Raw genomic sequence first — 20,296 nt, 5'->3', positions numbered from 1 at the left:
CACCTGCTCAGTCCACAACTCGCTAACAACCGCTCACGGGACTTCAGGGAAGACGAACTCGCTAAGTGACCATGCGGCCGTACTATCTGCTTCTTGTGGCCTTGGCGCTCTTGCTCGCTAGTACCAACGCTGCGCTGGCGAGTGCTCGCACTTCGGATCGATCATTTGAGGTGATCAGTGACAAAAGTATCTCTCGACACCTTCGCCCAGCGCTGAAAACGGAGGTTGATGATGGTACCGACGAGGACAGGATGATGACCACGTTCAAGATTTGGTGGATGAAGTTTGTTGCAACGATCAAAAACACTAAGCTGGCCAAGAAGCATGAGACGATGCTGAAGTCGTGGATTCAGAACCCGGATATGACACCGACCCAAGCTTACCAGACCCTGAAACTCGACAAACTGGGTCTGCGAGCGCAGGAGAGTCCAAACTTCAAGGTCTATAAGAAATACACGGACCAGTTGGTGGAGAGGTGGGTCAACTTCGACGCGCAGCCCACGACTGTGTACAAGGCGCTCAAACTCGACCAAATTGCTGACTCTTCGAGTCCAAGCTTTGCGGTATACGGAAACTACTTGAAAGCCCTCTATGCCCAGCAACCTAGCGGTACAAGGGTTACCAAGGCGTTTGTTGAGAACTCGGATATGACGCCGACCTACGCCTACAAGCTTCTCGGTCTCGATAAACTCGGTTCGCAAGCGCCGAATAGCCCATACTTCAAGCTTTATAAGAGTTACACGGATCAGTTGGTGACGAGGTGGGTCAACTTCGAAGCGCAGCCCACGACTGTGTACAAGGCGCTCAAACTCGACCAAATTGCTGACTCTTCGAGTCCAAGCTTTGCGGTATACGAAAAATTCCTGAAAGCTTACTACGCGTAAGCTTGTGCAACCGCTTGCTTTGAGGGGCTAGCCGATCGACTTGTAAACGTCAATCGTCAATTACCTATTGCACACAGTTTCTCCATTTGACGCCATAATTTCAAGGGGGTAATAACACCAAAGCACAACGATGACCTCGACACCTACCTGTACAAACAATTTCCAGGGACTAATCCATTTCCCATTCGTTTCTTCAGCCACCGGATGGATGACGGCAATGCAGTTCGCCCATAATTACCCGGTCAGTTGTCACGCTACTCCCCTGTGAGGTGGTAAATTTCAGAGAAACCATTCACCCCAGTAATGCTTCAAGGACTCATTTGCGTGAACGCTACCTATTCCAGCGGTGAACGCCCTCCCTCGCTTCGAGAACACCGCTAGTTATCTGTATCCCATAGGCAAACGATATATTTGATTCACACTTATCGCAGAACCGCATCGACAAATCCCGTATTAACTTGACTGTGCCAACTGTAGTGCGCTACGCGTGCTCATAGCGGAAGAAGCCGAGGGAGATCGGCCAAATACACGCGCCAGTCTCATTGCCGGTATCGCATCGAGTACTACCTCCGTAACGGATGCACTCGGTATGTGCCGTTTTCCGGTGATGCTGGCCATCTTCTTCATACTTGGTCTGAAGTTGGTACTAAGGGTTAATTCCAGAGACGACGGGCAAGTCCGCTGAAGAAATCGTGGCCGAGTGTGACTCGCGCCGCGAGAAGTAAACATCGATGTTACGTGTAAGTGGCGAAACTAAAATAGTAGCTGCTGGAACGATAGGTAAGGCTTCCTCGATAACAACCCCAAACAATATTGTCCGGTTGCGGAGAAAAAGGAGTTTCGTTTTGTAAGCCAGAATAATTCGTTGGTATGCTCGAAATGGGGAGACCAAAGCAAAAGGTACAAAGGCAGCCAATAGTGCTGGCATCAGCATCATAATCAGATATGCATGAACAGCAAGGGTGTTCTGGTCGTACATCGCTACTCTATCATCTCCATTGGTCATTCATAAACTTGTTGGAGATATCATCTTCCTGCAAGTCATATTTTGTTTCGCTAGCGCGCGACTTGGCCTTTGGAACGTGAGTTTCACACGGGGAGCTAAAGGGTGATCGGTACAATATGATGGAACTTGCAGAGCTGCAGACACGAGGTCGGCATCTCTTGAACAAGACATTTCTTCTGACACAAGACCCCACAAGTTGTTAGAGCAAAACTGACTTTCATTCGTGAAATAATACCAAAGCCTGGCTACGATAGCATGTCAAGGATATCTTCTTCTTCCGAGTCCATCGGTTCATCCACTTGTGGAATTGAACGAGGCGGCTTCACTGGTTCAGGTGTCGGCTTGGGCGGAGGGCTTACCTTCTTCTTCACTGTAGCAGCCCTTTTTGTTCGTGAACTGCCAGCAGACACAACTGGTTCTGACTTCACATCCTGACTGCTGCTACCTCGCTGCACAGCTTCATCCGCTTCCGCTTCGTTCTTGATAATATCATCCATACTCGACAGCAGGTCCTCCGCGGAGCTGATCTGCACCGAGCTCGAGCGTAGAGCTGGCACCTGGCTGTAGGCACTAATAGCGTCTTTCTTCGTGCGCTTCCTTTCGCTCTCGTTATCGTCCTCCCCCTCCGTCACCGTGCTCTCATCGTCACTCTCCTTACTGGACCCGTCACTCATATCTTCATCCTCATCTTCTTTCTCCACCTTCTTGAGCTTCGCACCTGGTTTTTTCCTCGCTCTCTTCCTCGCAGGGACTTTCCTCTTCGCATCCGATTGCATATCATAGGCCGCCACCTCCTGAGCCCTCTCCACCTCATTCTGCAGTCTCTTAATCTCATCTTTCTTGGCGTTCAGCACGGCACAAAACCCTTCAAACAACGTATCCTCCGTCTTCTGCTTGTGCGTCAACGTCGTGTCCAGCAACGCCTCCTTCTGCTTCAACAGCGTCTCCAGCTGCGCGACTTTCCCCTCTGTATCTCTTAGTTTCTCCCCATTTTCTCTCTGCTGCTGCGCCACAAGATGCAGCAGCTCCCTCCACTTGTCCTCGTCGTCTGACCTCTGGAAAATAATACTCGAGAACTTCATAGCGAACCCTGCGCGCTCCATGAGCGTCAACGTCCGTGTGTCTCTCGACCACCGGAGCTCGAAGCGAGGTGCCTCGTCCTTCGCTAAAGGACTGAGCGCTGTCTCGATTGCCGCGACATATTCAACGCCCGAGCAGTCAAGCGCTCGCGGTTTGTGACTGGGAGCGACTTGGGTCTCCAACAGCGTCGAGGCGTCCAGAAGCTGCAGCTGCAGCACCTCGTTCTGCCGCTTGGACGACGAGACGCGGCTGCAGAGGACGAAGAGCGACAGGGACGAAGAAGCACTGGCGTCCGCATCCACCGCAGCAACTTCTGACAGAGACATATAAGATTGTGAAGTGAGGAGGTTGATGGGCTAAACTAACTGAAATGTGGTGTCGCTGTGTCAATCAACCCATTGTTGGGTGATTGACTCTTTAGTTCCACAACAGAGGCGCTCGTTTCGGTAATGAGGCATCCACTCGCCCAGAATTGTGGTATCGATCCCAAAGGAGCTAAGGTTCTCATCGAGATATTTCTTCAAAGTTGCGAGATGTTGGATTCTTTGTTAGATCAACCAGTTTTCGAAATCTCAAGCTCGAAGTCGGTGACCGTGATATTATGAATGTACCACCTTTCATGCTCCAGAATTTGCTAACAGTAACTTGCTATCTTTGATTGTGTCGTGCTGAAGTTCAATGAAACATCCCCTAAAGGGATGTTTAAGAGAGCAATCACCTTTGCGGATTTATTAAATCGGTACTGGAGCGCGGCAATTTTCGAACTCAAAAAGACTGCTTGCTCTACCGATAGGCTTGTCGAAATAGACCTGACGTAGAATATGAGCAGCGAACCAAAAAATGTTGGACAGTACGGGATCATCCAGTGCGCCAATGCGAAATATAGACTCACAGTCCTCGCGTTTCCGTTTGTTATACAACTTGAATGAAACTCTCTGGGGAAGAAGTGCACTCAGAAGTGCGGTCTTAGCTTCTGTCTTTAGCCACAATGGACTTCTTCGGGATGATCCGAATTCAGGATAGCAGTAAAACCCTCCATGTCCTCGATGGTGGCAGTGTCAATGGAAGTGAGTGCCAAAGACTCCAGCGACGAGTTTTCACGGGCTCAAAAGGCATAAGCAAGTCCCTTCCACTTGTATCCACTGTTTCCACCAAGGCTGGAATTTATATTCGCATACATCGAAATATTCTTGGTTATCTGATTGTTCACGACAGCGGAACACATTGCCTCATAATCATGGGCTCGGAGGCTGGTTGTCAAAGTTCATATCAACGGCTCCGATTTGGAGTGATGGCGAATGTTCACCTGCTGTTTCATCAAAGTATAACTTTCTGGATCCGCGTCCACGTGGGCGTTGAGCACTTGAGACAACCATGCATTGTCGCGCATCAACTCAATGACCATGTCGGCTACTGAGGGAGGCACCGCCGCGTCGCCGTGGTCTAAAATTATTGGCTCCATCACATATGTGCATCGCAATGATCCAAGCTCGACGTCTTTGACCTTCGCACTCCGCTGATAAACTCCCCATTCCTCCCTTACCGCATTTTCAGCATTTTAAACATCTTGCAACGCTATAATCCTCCTGAAGTGTCCGAAGTAAATCCAATAACTATTCGCACGGGAATCTTTATATCCACTCCAGGCTTGTGTGGCTGCAAGTTCTTGTCCAGTGTCGCAATTTTCTTCAAAGTGCTGAGATATTCTTCAGTCGGATTTTCCCTTGGATTCACGCCAAACCAGCGGATGAGGTCCGCTCTGACGTTTTTGGGAAAGCTGAACTTGGTCGCTCCGTTCAGTATGTAGAGCTGAAATATAACAGGAACGTCTTCGTCAAATACTTCCTCATCTTCCACCTAGAATGCCGTTTTTCATCCAGCAACAGAAGTCTTTTGGCATAGAGCAACTCAACTTGCACTTTGTGATTTTCTGGGTGCAAATAGTAGATATGGCGCTGGAGAAGAAAATGAAGTAAAACTGAAGATAATCAAAACAGGAAGCTAACTACAAACGATGCTCCATCATATTGGAACGTCGGTCAAAGCCCCCCATGCTTCATCGTCTCTGGCGGTATGGAGGTACACTTCACGTAAAACACGGGCGCCGCAAACGTAAAAATGCTGGATAGCTCGTGTTGGTCTAGCTGAGAACGTACTGGTGGCGCTCGCGATGGTCCACTTCTCTGTTTCTTGCGTGCAACTGCAATGGAGTGACAAGATAAAACACGCTCAGGAACGCGATTTTTCTGTCCGTGGAGGGCGAGCGGCCGATTAGTCGGCTCGAGGTGGTGCATTTGGAACGGGCCAGCTAGATCTGTCGAGTAATTTACCAGCGTGACGCCGTCCAGATACTCCAATGTTGGTTTACTTACAGTATTTAGAGAAAGCCATTCAAAGCATTTTCGACGTGTGGGCGATTGTATTCGAGAGGAACGTTGGGTACTGTCAAATACATGTGCTCCGACCCGATGCATCCTGTATCCATTCAACAAGACTTTCATCTCCTTGTGCAGCAGCCCCCAACAGCAATTTTGCCGCGTATTCTCGGTCAGATTGAGCATTTACCTTCAGCCACTCGATCACTTCAACGTCGTTCTTCCAGATCGCGCCACAAATTTCCATGCCACCTCGGTACCAGTAATCCCAAATTCCGGTGGTCGGCATGCAGCCCTTTCATAATTTCCAGATGTCCTCCTGCTGAAGATGCACTTACTGTCTTGGTGCGCTCGATAAAAATATTCCACCAGCCCTTTGCTTAAAGGTTTGATAGTGCTCATATCACCTTGTGCAGAAGCCGCATCGTTCAAAATGGGCCGTTGTAGCTTGTGTCACGACTCGGAGGTTCTCGAGCGCGCAGAAACTGCAATGGCCGACACGAGGCGCAGAGTGTGTATAGGTGTCCACTTCAGCGAGACGACGTCCAGAAGCTCGTCGATAGCGCGTGTCATATGGCCCAGATCTCTTATTTCGGGACGTCAAACACTCATGACAACGTGACCTGAAGGAAGTCGGCAGGACTGTTTTAAAATGAAGGCGGTTCTGGTGCACTGTGCCGAAATATTACATAGCCGCTTGACCCGGAAATGGCCATCAAACCAAAAGCTACTCACAAACTTTTACTTCGAAGTATCTAAAACAATGTTCGGCGTTGCAATAAGTCGAGGATAACTTACAGTTAAGTTAACCTGAACTTTGACCAGTGTGATGATGCATCTATCCCTTTAGATACGTCATTTCCAATGATGTTTTCATATATCTGTAATAATATCCGAAGTTTGCGTGGTGTAGCACCTCCTCTTCTGATACCCCCTTCATTCTCAGCGCCGTTAAAACGTAATCGTCGGATCTTTCAGTCAGTCCCCAAATCCGCGCTCTCTCCAACATCTCCAGCTTGGACGCCTTGCTATCAAAATTAGTACTCACTAGAGGGGGCGTCTTACGCTTGGCCTTCATTGCTCGCATAGCATTATCGTCAAAGATATTCACATAGCGGACGTAGGTCATGTAGTCGTCGGTACTGCGAAGCTTGTCAACAGGAATGTCACTCAGCTTCAAGCGCTCCCATGCACCAAGCGTGGTAAGCTTCTCGTTTCGGTACCACTTGCCGAGTTTGAAGTTCAGGTAGGTACGGTAGTTCGGATGCGCTTTAAGCGCTGCTCCTGACAAGGCCTTCATTCCGAGCTCGCTTTTGACAAAGTCGTCTGATTTGCCTCTCCAGCGCCACAATTTGAGTTTCACAGGCTTGGAAATTTTTGTCCACAAATTCACCCTCTCCTCGGAGTCGCCGTCTTCGACGTTTGTTGTTTGTTCCACACGCAGCGATCTTCCTCCCGCGACGATTGAGTGGCCATGAGTGAGAGTGTCAGTCGAAGCCACGGATGAACGCTTGATCGGGTAGGCTTCTACGACTCCAGCAAAATCGCTACAGGCGAAGAGGGCAACGACGGTGACCAATAGAACTTGAGAAACTCCCATGGGATAGGAACACAAGCAATGCGTGGCGTTCGGAGCGAATTGGGAACTGTCAGGGGCTGGCCATTCATTGACCACCAGTAGTCGTTTATCCATTCCGCCAGAGTCTGTAAATCCTGCATCAGATACAGCATCTTATGCTTCGCTGTAGCCTACATGTATGTACAATAGATAATCATTGAAGAAGGAGAAAACTCAAGATGGGATCCATCCAGAATTATCTATACATGTACTACTTCATGTATGGAGTAGATGATGACTGTCAGCAGCCGACCATTTTTAAAAGAGCAGGTGCCCTGCATCATCATTTCGGTCCGGATGTACCACGTCAGCATTTGGCATGGTGGTAAGGTGGCCTTCTATTTGATGTTTATGTGTTTTTTCCTTCCACGTCAACATTTGGCATGGTGGTAAGGACCTTACATCAAATAGAAGGCCACTGTAGTAAGGTGGCCTTCTATTTGATGTTTATGTGTTTTTTCCTTCCACGTCAACATTGAATCGACTTCGATGCGTTTGAAGTGGCGTCCGTCACTACAGATGTCCCTGGCAAATTTGCAACTGTAAGCAGCAATTTACCTCGCACAGGGAGTACAGATGTGCATGGGATTTGAAACTGGTCATCTGGGGATGTACTGAGGTAGATGCAACTTGGTGGGAAAATGTCATTACGGGAAGCTTTCTGTGCATGCAAACAATAAATTCAGAGTAACTCAGTGTACTTATGCATCTATATGACACCTGAGTGAATCGTGCAGCCTCGCAGTTTTATTGGTCCGACCTTTTTTTTGTCGGGGACATCTGTACAGTGAAGGGTGTGTATTATTAACCCTTTCGCGGTAGAAGGGTACATTTTTCGCTCTTTAAGCACATTTGCAAAACACGGTGGGCGAGAGAGCCCTACAAGGGCGCATTTTGTGCCCTTTTAGCGGCGCTATCGTCTTTTGTTTCCGCCAACCAAAAAGTTGCGTACTGGCATGTGCGAAGGACTGGCTCGTAATATATAGCGCCACGCCGCCGGAGTCACCTGATTTGTGGCCATAAACCGGGGATCTCATGATGTTTTGATATCTTACCAAACCAGTCAGCCAATCAGCGCCATTCGTCTTGGCAATACAAAGACTAAGACATATGCACCATTGAGCAGTCCTGTGGTCATAGTTAAATCAAGAGACACGCACTCTTCCTGATCGCCATGTGGACCAGCTTTCTTGATTGGGAAGACAAACAGTTAGTGCAGATTGCGCTCGATTTCGAGAGAGAAGGCATTCGGGTGATATGGGGCTACGTGGTGAGGCACATGGCGAAGTCCAAGCGGACAGCCACTCAGCTCCGACTGCTCCTCGCGACCCTCAAGCGGACTTATGGGAAGGCGGTCAAGGACTTCCCGCGCTGCTTCTTCAGTGGATCAGCGCCAGGGCGGCGCCTGCTATCATCGAGCGGATGTCCATCCCGTTGTAGAAGCGCTGGGAGTCAGCGCTCACTGCCGACACCCCCGCCATCGCCCGAACGGACACCAGCGGAGCTGAAGACAATAGAAAGTGTGGAGAAACAGTCTGTGAAGGAGGAACCGGCTGGTGCGCCGGCGGTGCAGTCCGTGTCACTGCTCACGGTCGAGGAGAAGGAGTCTGCGGAGAAGGAGGCCACTGTTGCGCCGGCGGTGCAGTCCACGTCACTGCTCACGACGCCTGTCGCATCCAGCGCTCTGGCCACCATTTTCAGTAACATCACAGCGAGTGATATTCGCCAGGACCCAAACTAACGCGAGTGAGCTGCTTCCGCCGGGTGTCGCCTCGATGCTTGCCGCGATGGGACCACTGAGCTAGAACGACATCTTCATGGACGTCGGTGCCGGAATAGGCAATGTGTTGGCACAGGTTGCGCTAACAACCAAGGTAAAAAGGTGCGTTGGTATTGAGATGCGCAACGATCGGTGCTCGCTCGCCGTACGACTATTCCATCGTCACGCTGCCGCTTACCCACTACTGCGCAAAGTGATTATGGCGGCAGCCGATGTGCGCGACGTGTTGCTTTCAACTCAATCTCCAACGTCTGAAGCTACAATTGTCTTCACCAATTACTTCCTTTTTGAGGAATCTGCAAAGCTTGAGCTGGCTAGAGAGCTCAGCCCAATGCCGAAAGCGCGCTTCATTGCACTTACTTCTTTGTTTTGTCCGAGGCACAGGACGCGCTGCACACAGTTATTTTGCGCTTGTTTGAAGCTGACGCACACATTGAAGGTAGAATGTAGTTGGAAGTCAGCATTAACGCCTCTATACATCTCCGTGAAGTCGTGAATTTCCTCTACCGACATGCTCTACTTGTACATCCTCGGCCATCACGTCCAGGCCAGAAGCTCGACCACCACATCCAGGCCATTGTCCGGCGGCATTTTGACCACCAAATCCAGGCCAATGTCCGGCAGCAGCTCGGCCACCACGTCCAGGCGAGCAGCTAAAGAACAATTTGGCGGGCGATGGCGGGCCTTGGAGTGATCCTAGAATTAGGCAGATCGCATTTGCTTGTATCCGTGCCAGTAGCAGCGCTCTTTAGCTGAGCTAGCAATGACCCACGGCGGACATTTCCTTTCACCGTGAACAGTTTCTGGGGCAAATAAAACTTATGAAACTTATCCCAGCAAGTCCACGACTGCTTTGGGCACATCCAAGTAGCTGGCAGCTATACGTTCACTTCATGGAATAAACACACCCCGTCAGTGAGGCAGTATGTTGTCACCTCCGTTGGGTAGCGATCTTCCCATCGGCAAACAATACACCGTCGATTCCTACTTTTCTTGTCGTGAATTTGCTTAGAGGCAACGGCAGTGCATCGCTGCAGTGGACTGGTGACACTGGAGGCTAACGGTTGAGTTGGCTTAATGCTGGAGTAACCACCGCCACACATGACCGAACGTTCGTCCAACAGCCGTGCTCCATAGATCATACGAACCTCGCTCGGTACCTCGGCCCACTTGCCGTTCATGAGCTCACTAGCTAATCCATAACAAATTGCCGGTGCGGGTCACGCGCGGTTGAGTCTGGTTTTGCCATTCGCCGCGTCGAGTACGCGTTCGACCGTGCAATATCAATCATGGCCAAAGCCAGTTTCTTGTGCCATCTTTTGTAAGAATGCCCGTCAGCAATGGAAAACCTGTCCCGGATCTGATCCAATCTGTCCACGCCTTGCCTGTTCTGGTACTCACCAACGCAGGTTGTGGCTGCAAACTCAGCCGACACATTGCCAACCATCCTAGTGACAGGCGTGACCGTCGATGCGTCGGCGTTTGACACCATGTTGATAATGTCTCCGTCACACCAGGAGGCAGCAATCATACTGTATTCACGGGAGATGGGCTGGCGGAGATCGCCGCGAGTACACTTAGTCTCATCGAGGATCGTGTGACGTGGGAATTGCTTGCTATTGGATTTGATGGTGCCCCGAGCGTACAGACCTTTGAGCTCGAGCTCCTGAAGCAGCTGGACTGACGTATAGTAATTGTCCATATTGACGATGCGTTTGGTGCCGAAAAATGGCCTCATGATCTCCAGCACGTGCTGTCGAATCTTTGACACTTTATAGAATTCATCCCGCAGCGACTGCGCTTCTGCTTGACCAACAATACCATCAAGTCGGTCTCCAACGTCGCATCTTTTACAGTGCAATTTTTAGTTGAGTGCAATCCACGTAGACGAACAGCAGATAACATAGAATCGGAAGTGATACTTTCCTGTTGGTTTCATTGTGTTGAATACAATCATGTGCCTTCCTTGTCGAGACCTGTAGGTAATACTGGCTTATTTCAGAGCCACAATCCTACCAACCTTGATGTATAGGCCTCCAGTCACTTTCAGTAAATTCAGCAAAGGTCTAATACGGGCAGCAGCGTCCTGATTCAGCGTAGTCGGCAACGCGTTGAAACTGAGACTGCGTCGCAGCAGTTTGTACCGATTGAGAGTCATCACACTATCCAACGAGATTGAACTGCCCCCAAGTATCATGTCTTCTGGTTGCTGGCCCCACTAGTTTACATACTCGCCTTTGTCGTTTAAAGCCATGTAGAACATGACGCTTAGAAAAGCCATCAGCTCCGAGAGTGTGAACGGTGCTGAAACCCTGATGTCATTAGCAACAGCGTACTTGTTGGTTTGGAACAATACTTGACGCGAGAAGTACAGAGGCAAGTACCCAAAAAAGCTGGAAGTGGCCGAGTGTTCAAACAGATGCTTGTATTCAGGCAGCAGCGACGTCATTTTTGAGCCATCAGCGCACTGGTAGAGGTCGCCCGGTGCATCTACTTCTGCTGTAGGCTCAAATCGCAAGCTCTGAATGGCCTCGACCTCTCTCAAACTCGTCGGAAGCAAGATACCAGGATCATATTCTTCGTAGTTGTTCACAACTTGCAGGTCGTCATCATCATCCACATCAATGTCGTCAATGTCGTCATTGGCGTCATTCATAATCAATTCTTGCCCGTCGGGGTTGCGTTTCAATCGGATACGTGATTCGTAATTGTCGATACCACGTTGAGCACAACCGACACTGACATGCTCCACCGCGTTCTGGAACTGGGTGTCAAACCAGCGAATTTCAAATAGGGAGCCGAACTTGCTTCGCATCGGCCGCCGACAGATACGTCCAACAATATATGCTGTCCCGATAGGGCGATAGAGTTTAGATTTCATCCAACCCTCTCGCTCCGGAGTGAATACCACCGACTTGTCCAAGTACACATACTGCAGGATCGCTGGGGGCGTCCGTATTGCTGACGTCTGACGTGACGGGTCCGGTGACTGGGGGGGTTGTCTCCACGGTGGCTTGGACTGACTCAGGAACTACACTTGTCTGTCCAGGTCGATACCTCGCTCCAGCCACGACACCACGGCGGCCTGCACCGCGCCCACGACCTCGTCCTTGTTGGGCTCCGCCTTCTTCGGCACCGGGGGTCCCAGCTTCAGCTTACTCACGTCCGACATCGCTGGGGTTGGCGCTGCTGCCACTGCGCACTGCTGCTTGCTCTCCGCCTTGGTCGCGGCTGCCACCAAACGTAGTGGCTCCTGCTACACAAACAATGATATGGTTAGCACACGCTCGCACACCACGCAGCGGACAAACACCGCACCATTCGCTGCAGCAGCGTGTTGGAGGATAGCAGCCTCCCCAAGCAAGAAATCGATGCCTTCCTGGCCGTCTGGGTTGCCGTCTGGTCGGATGTACGTGTACCGAGGGTCCAGACTTCGCCTTGGGGGTGGTTTTGAGTGCCTGCATGCGCTTCTCAGCCATGACCACGCATCATTGAAGTCGACCCCCCCCCCCCTCAGATTGCTTGCAGCAGAAGCTGGACGTGACGCCTGTCGCCGTTTCGCGTGGCTTCCGATGCCCGTTTCCTCCCGTCCCCGCGCCCGCTTCGGCACGCTCCCTAAAAAGCAAATTATATTGTGTGGCGTGAGAGCGGTGGCGTTTCATGTCTGAACAAAATAAATTGACAGGGGGATAATTACATACAAAAGTGTATTATTCAATAAATGATATCAATCGGTTAGGGGGGGGGTAAACAATTTTCGGGTTCCCGCCAAAATTCTGCGCGGGGATCGCTGGATGTGCAATATAGTACGCAGGTAGTAACATTAAGATATTTACAGACAACGACACAAATACCCGGGCAACACAAAACCCGGGAACACAAGAAAATGCATTTATTTTGACCAATCAAATTACTAGAAAAATATATATTTACCAATCATGAAAAAATAAACATTGGATGGCCAGGAGCTAAAACGCCGAGGCACCGGCCAGTCCTGCCACTGCAACAAATACCGCGGAAGCAACATAGCTACACCGTGAAGGTGAAGCTGGTGGCGCTGGACTCCATCGAGCGGATCGGCTTGATCGCGACGGTCGCCGAGCTCCGGTACCCCCATGGGACCGTGGACGGGTGGTGGCGGGCGCGTAACAAGCTCCGAGCGTACGCAGAAAACAAGCTGCCCAAGACGATAATAGGGCAGGGGCGCAAGGAAAGCTTTCCTTTCACCCCAGCCCTCGTCACCTTCATGAAGGACACTCGGCGGGACGAAGAGGTACGCTTTATCATATTTTACAATTTTTGCATTATTTCTAACGTTAATCGTCTATGTAGTGGCTCACTACGTCAATAATGATAGGTTTTATAGCGGAGAACTATGAAGAATGACTAGAACAATATGAAGAAGGCAAGACGTCGCCTCAGAGCTGCCGAAAGGCGCTGGAGAGACTACTGCAGAGAGCAGCAAATCGGTAAAAACGTTTGTATCAGTACATTGAACATTATATTTATACTAAATGTGTCATGTACTGTCGTTATGTACTGTTTTTAGATATGGAATTTCGACTCAAAAGGCTCAAGAAACGAAGTTGCCGTGCTTAGATCTGATGCAGATTAAGCAGGACTTTGCTATTGAGTTTTGGTCTGTCTACAGCTCCTACTCACCATCTGAAATTTACAACATGGACGAAACTGCGATAAATTTCAAGCATTAAAGAGCACCTCCGTCTGTCAGCCGCTAGACGTCGGGGGTAATGGGACCACTAAAAGCACGGATTAGAGGTTGCTACACTCCTAAAAAGGATCTCTCTGCTCCCGAAAAACGTCTTAAAGCTATCAAGTCTACAATCAAGGCATGGGAAGAGTTTTCAGAGGAGCTAGTAATTCGTAGCTTTCAGAGAGCAATTGCTAGGATCGAGTCAATGACAGTTTAAGCGATTAATAAAATGGCGTTTTTATATTTTCTTTGAAGTTTGTATTTACCAATCAGCGCATTGGTCTGGGGCCTATTTGACCCGGGTATTTGTGTCGCTGTCTGTACATCTTTTGATGCTTATCACAAGAGCGGAAAACACACGGACATACAATTGGCTATATATATGCATATGTGAACCCAAAATCCAGCAGCAGGCCCGGCACTCGTTCCTCTGGTAAACTCCATTATAACAGTAGCAGCAACTTTTCGCCTCAGCACAACCTCAGTTTTCCTACCGCCATAGCCCAGCACGAATTCAGCTAGCCTACCGCTCTAACTCGGCGCTATTTGATCGCCGGCTACCGCTGCACTGTCTTGGTGACGCACACGCACACAAGCGTCGACCAGACGCGTCATCGTGCGGAGACGGGACCGTCGTGGTAAATTACGATGTTCCGATTCCTTACCGCGTAAATTTCGTTGTATTTTAACCAATGATCGTCGAATTTGTCTAGTCGCCGAGAAAAGAAAATATGAGCCGATCCGCTGCGCCCTTGGAAACTACCGTGAATTTCTATAAGGGCACTTTTGTTCCCTTTTATCGCTCCCGTCTTTCTCTATCCCGCATCCGGGAGGATAGTGAGCAGCAACCAAGCCTCCGGCGAGTATCGTGAATTCCTTAAAGGGCGAATTTTGTGCCCTTTAGATCAGAGTATCTTGACCTTGTATAGTATACTTTAGGCGAGCGGCTCGCGAAAGGGTTAAATATAGAAAATATCTTTATTGCTGGTACAGAATCTGCAAAAGGTCGATCATTTCAGTAAACCAGCAAGGCAACGCATGGACACTGCCTGAAGCCGGGAGGCCTGACAGCCTTTTCACAAGACGCAATGGGGCAACGCTGGTGAGTGCTGAAGACTCAATCGGACACAGTTGCAAAAAAGATGAGAGGCTTGTTTCAAAGTGGACATTCATTCTCCAGTATAATTCGTTTGAGCGGCAAGTATGCGAACAAGTATCCGAATACGACTAGCCTAAGCGCGAAGCCGGTGGTGCAAAACCCGCACAAGGAAAATTGTGGACGTTTGCCGAGTCGAGAGAGAAAAGAGCACGGAATGTGGGTGATGTTCACTCGGCTAATGGCGTCGGTCTTCGTCACTATGCGTTGCGTATCGGAACTTGCATATTAGCGCTTAAATGGGGCAGTATCCATCTGGAGTGTACGTGTACATGTCTTTTCATGTTGAATCGTTTGGTGAGCCAGTGTGGAGATTGGATCAGACGACGGCGACAAGCGGACCAAGGACGACGCCGGCACCGACGATGCAGCAACCCAACCGACACTGGCAGCACCAACCGACAGCAGCACCCGAGAACCCGTAAACACTACACCTGCATAATACATGCCGCGTCAACCGCGGCACTGCATAATCAAGCACCAGTGGTTGGTGCTGGAGAGCTGGAGGGCGTTGCCACACAGCACGCCCCCCCCTTGCAAGGCGAGTAGCGCTAGAGAGCTTCGTCTAACTGCTAAATGAACTCACTTCGCAACTTACTCTGAAGCGCGCAACGTCATAAAGAATTCTTTAACGAACACAAGTACAAGCATCGCAATGCCAGGCATGGTGGACTACGAATACGACGCAGAGGGCGACGTCAGGATGACCGTGCCTCAGCCGATCTTTGAGGTGGTGGCTGCACCGGAGCTTGCCGTGTGGAGCCAGGCTGCTATCACTACGTTCATTCGAGAGCGCAGGCAGTATGAGGCCAAGATCGCTGAGCGGTGCTCGACCACGGGCGAAGTCCAAGAAACCGTGGCCAGGAGTATCCGGACGTCTTTGAAACCCCGGGTACTGGAGCATGTGGCTCACTACATTCTCAAGAAGGAAGTGGAGAGTGTGACCGACGCTATGCTTCTAGCAGAGATGAAGCGTAAGGTTGGAGGAATGGTGAACGACCGAGTCCCCGATGTGTCCCGGCTCTTTGCTGAGCTGAAGATGGACTTGGAAGAGGTCGATGTCGAAGCCCGGATCGCAAAGTATTTCATGGGCTTCGACAGACTGGTCGAAGACAACGGTCTAACTGGTATGTTGGGCCGTGGACCAGCTGTTGGTGAGGCGGGTCGGCAGAGACTGAAGATGAGATGCAAGCTGCTACTGACACACGTGACCCCCGAGATTTTGAAAGTCGACTTGACTCGGTTGGTCGAGTTGACCCATCGCGAAGCGAAGGTCGATGACCTCGCACTTCATGACCTGATGATTGAGCGAGCGACACGTCAGCAGCAGTACTATTTGATGCAGAATGAGATGAAGCAAAGCTCCAGTCTGCGACCGAAGGAGGACGGCGGTGCGGCAGCCAAAGCGCACGGTCGACCTGCAAAGCAACTTCCCAAGCCATCGAGCATCCAGGGCGGTGGTCGGGGTGCCGCGGGCCCCCGGAAACCTCCTCGCGACGGGTGCTTGGTGTGTAAGGGGCCTCACTGGGCCCGAGACTGCCCGACGGCAACAGCGGAGCAGAAGGCCAACGTGGAGAAGATGCTGCGTGAGAAACGGAGTCGTGCGCAGGAGCGTGTCAAGAGGATCACAACCGATGGGGAACCAGCTTTCCGCAGTGCTGTAATCAACGGTGTGCTGGACGTTCCTTACTGCCCAGACACGGGCTCTGACGTCAACATTATTGGCCGCCCAGTGATGGCCGAACTCAGGGAGTTGTTGCCAGAGCTGTCAACGGTGATTATTGATCCACCGCTGGAGGTTGTCGCTGCTGGCGGCAATGCGATGCTTTGTCACGAGAAAATACATCTCGATGTGCAAATCGTAACGGCGGCGGGGCCATTGCGCTTGAGCGGCATTGAGTGCCTTGTGCTTGAAGCACCCGAGGAGGAGCTGTTGCTCGGCAAGTCGACACTGCAATCGATCGGCGTGGACCTTGATGGGGTTTTCGAGCAGTTGGCTCAACAGCACATTGAGGCCGCCGAGTTTGAAGCTGATGACATCCCGTGCGAACACATGGATGTGCTTGGAAATAGTGAGGACAATGAGGTCGATACATTGTTGCACAACATGGTCGATGAGGCCATTCAAGCCGGCTTTGAACCGGCTATGGCGGATGAACTACGGCAAATGGTGCTGGAATACTCCGACGTCTTCAGGGTCCGCCTTGGCCGTGATGAAGCTGCAGATGTCCAACCACTCGAAGTGCGGTTGGAGAGCGGTGTGCAGCCGTATCGTAGCGGCGTCCGGCGCTATCCTGAGGCTCAGCGCCAATTTCTTCGGGAGTATGTGCGAGAACTGGAGGATGCAGGACTCGTTGAGCGGAACACCCAGAGTCGTTGGGCCTGTCCCGCGCTGCCGGTAGCTAAACGTGGCACGGATGAATTTCGAATCACTATCGACTACAGGCCCGTCAATCGGCTCACGGTGCCACTGGCTGGTGCTGCGCCGAATCTCGCCGTGGTGACGGAGTCCGTGCGTGGGTCGTACGGATTTGGTGCATTTGACTTCCACAAAGGGTTCTGGCAGATGCCTCTCCATCCGAACAGCCGGGAGCTGTTCAGTTTCGTGACGGAAGACGGCGTTTTCACGCCATCCCGCGTGCCACAGGGAGCTTGCGACTCTGCAGTGCACTTTCAAGCCCAAATGCACGAAGTACTGAGGGACCTATTATTTCGGAACGTGCTTGTCTGGATTGACGACGTGTTGCTGTACGCATGCACTGCTGGAGCTTTTCTGGAGAGTCTTGGCAAGTTCTTCGCCATTCTACGGCAGCGAAAGTTGAAGTTGAACGCTCGCAAGTGCAAACTTTTTGCGAAGCGTGTTAAATGGTGTGGCAAGGTGATCGATGGAGCTGGTGTCGAGCACGACCCTGAACGATTAGCCGCACTGCGGCAGATGCCATTGCCACCGACCGGTGCTGCGCTCCAGCATTTCCTGTGCGCACTGAATTGGCTGAGAGACTCGATGGTCGATTATGCACGCACAACTGCGCCGCTGCAGGAAAAACTCGAGCGCGTGATGCAGTCTCGTGGGCGTCGTAAAGCTCAGCTAAGTGGAGCTGTGGTGGAATGGAGTAAGGAAGAGGCGGAAACATTTCGGAAAACACTCGAGATGATCGAGCGATCATGCAAGCTGGCGTTCCCGGATAAATGGGCGACGGTGTGCTTGTTCTCGGACGCCTCGCTGACTGGGTATGCACTGGTGTTGACCCAGGTCTTGAATTGGCAGGATGGAGTCCCGGTTGAAGAGCAGCAGCATGAACTGCTGATCTGCCGAGGCGGACTGTTCAAGAATGCGCAGAGGAACTGGTCGATCGTCGAGAAGGAAGGGTATCCGATCGTGAAGGCGTGTGGGGACCTGGACTACATGCTCACGCGTGAGAAAGGGTTCCACGTGTACTGCGACCATTCAAACCTTATTCAGATCTTCACACCTGACAGAGAGGTGAAGCAGCACGTGAAGGGGAAACTGCAACGCTGGGCGCTGAAGCTAGTGGGCTGTCGCTATGTCATCCATCATATCGCCGGCGAGAACAACCTTTGGGCGGATATCATATCACGCTGGGGGCAGCCTGCGCCTCCTGATACAGTCAAGTCTCTGGCCGTTAAGCGAGTGACTACACGGTCGGCTCAGGCACTGTCTGAGCTGCGTCCACTACAGGACGACGAGTTCACGTGGCCGACGCGCTCTGAGATTGTTCGAGCACAGCATCAGTATGAGGGAGATGCACCCGACAGCGCCGTGATGACTAGTGACGGGATTGAAGTGGATGACAAGCTGTGGCTGCCTGCACAAGCAAAGGCGGTGTTGAAGCGTCTGTTTGTGGTGGCGCATTGTGGCCCCCAAGGGCACCGAGGTGTGAATGTGATGGTGGAGCTTTTGGATCGCAGGTTCGTCTTAGCGAACGCTCGCCAAGCGGTGATTCGGTTTGTCAACCAGTGTCTCTTGTGCAAACATGTCAAGGGTGGCCTGGTGATTCAAAGGAACTGGACGGTGGACCGACCAGTAGCAAAGCGCAACGAATGTCTGCACCTGGACTACCTCTACCTTGGAGAGAGCTATGGCGACACCAAGTACGTGTTGGTCCTCAAGGACGAGCTCACCCACTTCTGTGAGCTTGTGCCGGCAGACGTAGCAGACAGCCAAACTGCTGTGGCAGCCATCCTTGACTGGAACAAGAGGTTCGGGGCCCCTCCAACATGGATGTCCGACAATGGTTCGCACTTTAAGAGCGAAGTTGTGGGGCTGCTTGCGGAGAGGCTCGGTGCGAGCCACCAGTTCGCGCCAGTGTACACACCTTGGATTAACGGCACCGTTGAACGGGTCAACCGTGACATCCTTCAGGTGCTGCGTGTCATGCTGTTGGAGAGTCGCCTGGATACCCGCAACTGGGTGTATCTCCTGCCCATTATACAGGCAAACCTGAACCACACTCCGGTGTACTCACTGGGCAACTGTGCCCCTGTGGAGCTTTTCACTGGGCTACCTGCTGTTTCCGCTCTCGACATTGTGGCTACACCTACGGAGCGAGTGCTGCGAAATCTACCCATGGAGAAGGCTGCGCTACGCGAGGCGGTTGAAGAGCTCCGACGTAGCCTGCACGGACTGCACCGTGTTGTCCGTGACCGCCGCGAGCAGCAGCGTGTGGCCGCGATGGCACGCTCTAACGGCACTGTGTGCAATTTTTCTGAAGGGGACTACGTCCTCTGGTCGCGAGTGGACAAGCGACTGCAGGGGAACAAACTGCTTGTGCGCTGGGTCGGACCTTTCCAGGTCACCAAGGCCCTCCCGCACTCGTTCCTCATCCGCCATTTACTCACTGGGGCTGAGTATGATGTGCATGGCTCGCGCTTGAAGTTCTACCACGATGCTGACCTCGACGAGACGGCCGAGATCCGTGAGCATGTGTCTTTGCAAGGCATTATACTCGAAGTTCGGGATGTAGTTTCACACCGTTTCAATGCTACGTCTGGTGAGCTGGAGCTCCTGGTGGCTTGGCGCGGCCTGCAGGACATCGAGAACTCTTGGGAACCTGCCCATTCGATCAAGCGTGATGTTCCAACGCTGGTCTCGAAGTATGCGACGGAGAACAGCGTGGCTGAATTGCTGTAGAAGTTTGGGGGTCCAATTTTTCCTGGTTGCTGAGTTACTGCTGATCCTTTCGAAAGGGTACATGTTGAACACGTTGCCGTTGAAGTTGGGCGCATACGACGGGACATGGATACATAAGTTCAGAATCAATCACAGACGAATGTGACACGAAGGTGCTCTGAAGGTGTCTTGTCGTCTTGGGGGGCAGTGTGGAGATTGGATCAGACGACGGCGACAAGCGGACCAAGGACGACGCCGGCACCGACGATGCAGCAACCCAACCGACACTGGCAGCACCAACCGACAGCAGCACCCGAGAACCCGTAAACACTACACCTGCATAATACATGCCGCGTCAACCGCGGCACTGCATAATCAAGCACCAGTGGTTGGTGCTGGAGAGCTGGAGGGCGTTGCCACACAGCACGCCCCCCCCCTTGCAAGGCGAGTAGCGCTAGAGAGCTTCGTCTAACTGCTAAATGAACTCACTTCGCAACTTACTCTGAAGCGCGCAACGTCATAGCCAGACTACAAAAATACAGTTGAAAACGG

The 20,296-nt window shown here is 51.5% G+C and overlaps 4 protein-coding genes across 4 annotated transcripts; 1 reads left to right on the top strand and 3 right to left on the bottom strand.

The window, feature by feature from the left end:
- Nucleotides 1-71: 71 nt before the first annotated feature.
- KRP23_1748 (RxLR effector protein) lies at nucleotides 72-884 on the top strand (the record flags this gene model as incomplete). Its single annotated transcript, XM_067886405.1, has 1 exon — nucleotides 72-884. The coding sequence occupies one exon, from the start codon at nucleotides 72-74 to the stop codon at nucleotides 882-884; it is 813 nt and encodes a 270-aa protein (XP_067749081.1).
- A 1,251-nt stretch (nucleotides 885-2,135) lies between these two features.
- Nucleotides 2,136-3,296, bottom strand: KRP23_1747 (uncharacterized protein; the record flags this gene model as incomplete). The annotated part of the gene is made up of 1 exon (XM_067886404.1): nucleotides 2,136-3,296. The coding sequence occupies one exon, from the start codon at nucleotides 3,294-3,296 to the stop codon at nucleotides 2,136-2,138; it is 1,161 nt and encodes a 386-aa protein (XP_067749080.1).
- A 2,887-nt stretch (nucleotides 3,297-6,183) lies between these two features.
- On the bottom strand, nucleotides 6,184-7,038 carry KRP23_1746 (RxLR effector protein Avr1; the record flags this gene model as incomplete). Its single annotated transcript, XM_067896040.1, has 1 exon — nucleotides 6,184-7,038. The coding sequence occupies one exon, from the start codon at nucleotides 7,036-7,038 to the stop codon at nucleotides 6,184-6,186; it is 855 nt and encodes a 284-aa protein (XP_067749079.1).
- Nucleotides 7,039-11,774: 4,736 nt separating this feature from the next.
- On the bottom strand, nucleotides 11,775-12,064 carry KRP23_1745 (uncharacterized protein; the record flags this gene model as incomplete). Its single annotated transcript, XM_067886403.1, has 2 exons — nucleotides 11,775-11,996; nucleotides 12,062-12,064. 2 exons carry the CDS (start codon nucleotides 12,062-12,064, stop codon nucleotides 11,775-11,777), a joined length of 225 nt encoding a protein of 74 aa, XP_067749078.1.
- Between the last annotated feature and the right edge of the window lie 8,232 nt (nucleotides 12,065-20,296).

Source organism: Phytophthora ramorum, assembly GCF_020800215.1.
Source record: "Phytophthora ramorum isolate Pr-102 chromosome Unknown Phyram_PR-102_s0002, whole genome shotgun sequence".
Taxonomy (NCBI): domain Eukaryota; phylum Oomycota; class Peronosporomycetes; order Peronosporales; family Peronosporaceae; genus Phytophthora; species Phytophthora ramorum.
The sequence above is the reverse complement of the archived record's forward strand: the minus strand, read 5'-3'. Positions and strand labels throughout refer to the sequence as shown.